A 1,648-nucleotide genomic window follows, 5' to 3' on the forward strand; every position below is an offset into this window, starting at 1 on the left:
GAATTTTGGGAATAATGAGGGCAACAAATGTATAGATGTGTTTTATACAATTGATCTATGTATTGTGTTGAATTGTATGAGCCCCAATAAATTGATTAAAAAAGAAAAAAAAATGAGTATAAACGGTATTTGTTATCTGCTCTAAGGAAAGTTTCCTCAGTACTGAACCCGTGCCTTCTTTGTTCTCAGTTACATCACCAGTTTCTAGAACACCAGCACTAAATAAAGCTCAATCAACATTTGCTGAAAGAATAAACACCCTGTCCCCAACTCAGAAAAATTAGTCTAGAACATTCAATTTGTGCTTTCCAGCCTGACGTTACTAATAGCACTGCTCCAAAGTAACATTTTTCAACTGCTCCCCTACTTTACCCTTGTGAAGTGTGCACCAATGTTTTTGCTAGCAGGTTATCAACTAATGGAGCGAATGGGAGAGCCCTTACAAGTCTATGCGGCTCACCTAAATGTTGAAATCAGTTACAAAATTAAAATCACACATACACACACAAAAGGTCTGTTCATTTCTCAATGTTTTCCAGAGCAAGGCAGAGCAATGCCCAACTTTATCACTGTTTATGGAACATTAAAATTTGCAATTTCACGAAAAGTATAAAAAATTTTGAATACCCAAGTTTAAATAAGCACAGGCACTAATTATATGGCATTTAAACATTCAACATGAAAACATACCTCCTAAAGCCCCAGTGTGATCGAGACTTTTCTTTTTTAAGCCATTTGAGATGATCAAAACAGGAGCAACCACAGAAAACAGCCAGCGCCATGGGGAGATAGGTCGTAAGTTACCTGAAAATTACATAGGAACAGCACCAATTATAAAATGCCTATAATCTGTTTTGATACTAAGCTTTGATAATTACTTTTAGGATTAAAATACTGTCACAATTTGTTTAAGAAACTGAGATGTTTACCAGGACTTGTATATTTTCAATGAGCCCATTTTACTGAGGAATGGCCATGTAGTTGCTGCCCACATTTTGGGAACCATTTGTAGCTATGTGTAATACTAGATATCTTCACACATTTTTGGAAATTAGAAATGAATCTCTAGTTTCACATTGCTTTTAAAGGGGGCATAAGTTTTAAAAACTATATGGAACAGACTCCTTTCTAACAGGATCTAATGCTTTTCTAACTACCAAAATGATTTAAAAAAAATTAACAAGCTCAGAAGCTGCACAATTAAGGCCCAAACGCAAAAAACCCACACTCCTTGCCTCTGAGTCATTTCTCACTCACAGCCACCCCAAAAAACAGGGTCGAACTGTCCTTGTGGGTTTCCAAGATTAACTCCTCAGAGAAGCTTGTACTCTTTATAGGACTAGAAAGCCTCTTTCTCCGGAGGATCACCTGCTGGTTTGAACTGCTGATTTTGCAGTCCACGGTCCAAAGCACAACTACACCCTCTGGGCTCCTCTGATCGAATGATTAGCAATCACTTTTTCCCCAAGGTTGCATCCAGTGAGAGATGCTTTGTTCATCTGGCACAGAGTTTTCAAACAATTTGAGTCAATATTTAAAGTAATGGTTTCACATGAAAATCTATATTCTTGAGATTAGCCAGTCAGGGTGCAGTGTAGCAATGATGAAACATACAACTTTCCTCAAGTTCCTAAATGCCCCCCCCCCC

The 1,648-nt window shown here is 37.7% G+C and overlaps 1 protein-coding gene across 3 annotated transcripts in view; it reads right to left on the bottom strand.

The window, feature by feature from the left end:
* TMEM19 (transmembrane protein 19) overlaps positions 1-1,648 on the bottom strand; it is a 36,936-nt gene that overhangs the window by 31,894 nt on the left and 3,394 nt on the right. For all 3 annotated transcript variants that reach the window (XM_045292834.1, XM_045292828.1, XM_004700447.2), the window contains one exon: positions 691-804. In XM_045292834.1, coding sequence (XP_045148769.1) covers positions 691-804 — 114 coding nt within the window. The remainder of the gene's footprint in view (positions 1-690; positions 805-1,648) is intronic.

This window comes from Echinops telfairi, unplaced genomic scaffold (genome assembly GCF_000313985.2).
Source record: "Echinops telfairi isolate 266 unplaced genomic scaffold, ASM31398v2 ScPeMD7_2;HRSCAF=8, whole genome shotgun sequence".
In the NCBI taxonomy this organism is placed as follows: domain Eukaryota; kingdom Metazoa; phylum Chordata; class Mammalia; order Afrosoricida; family Tenrecidae; genus Echinops; species Echinops telfairi.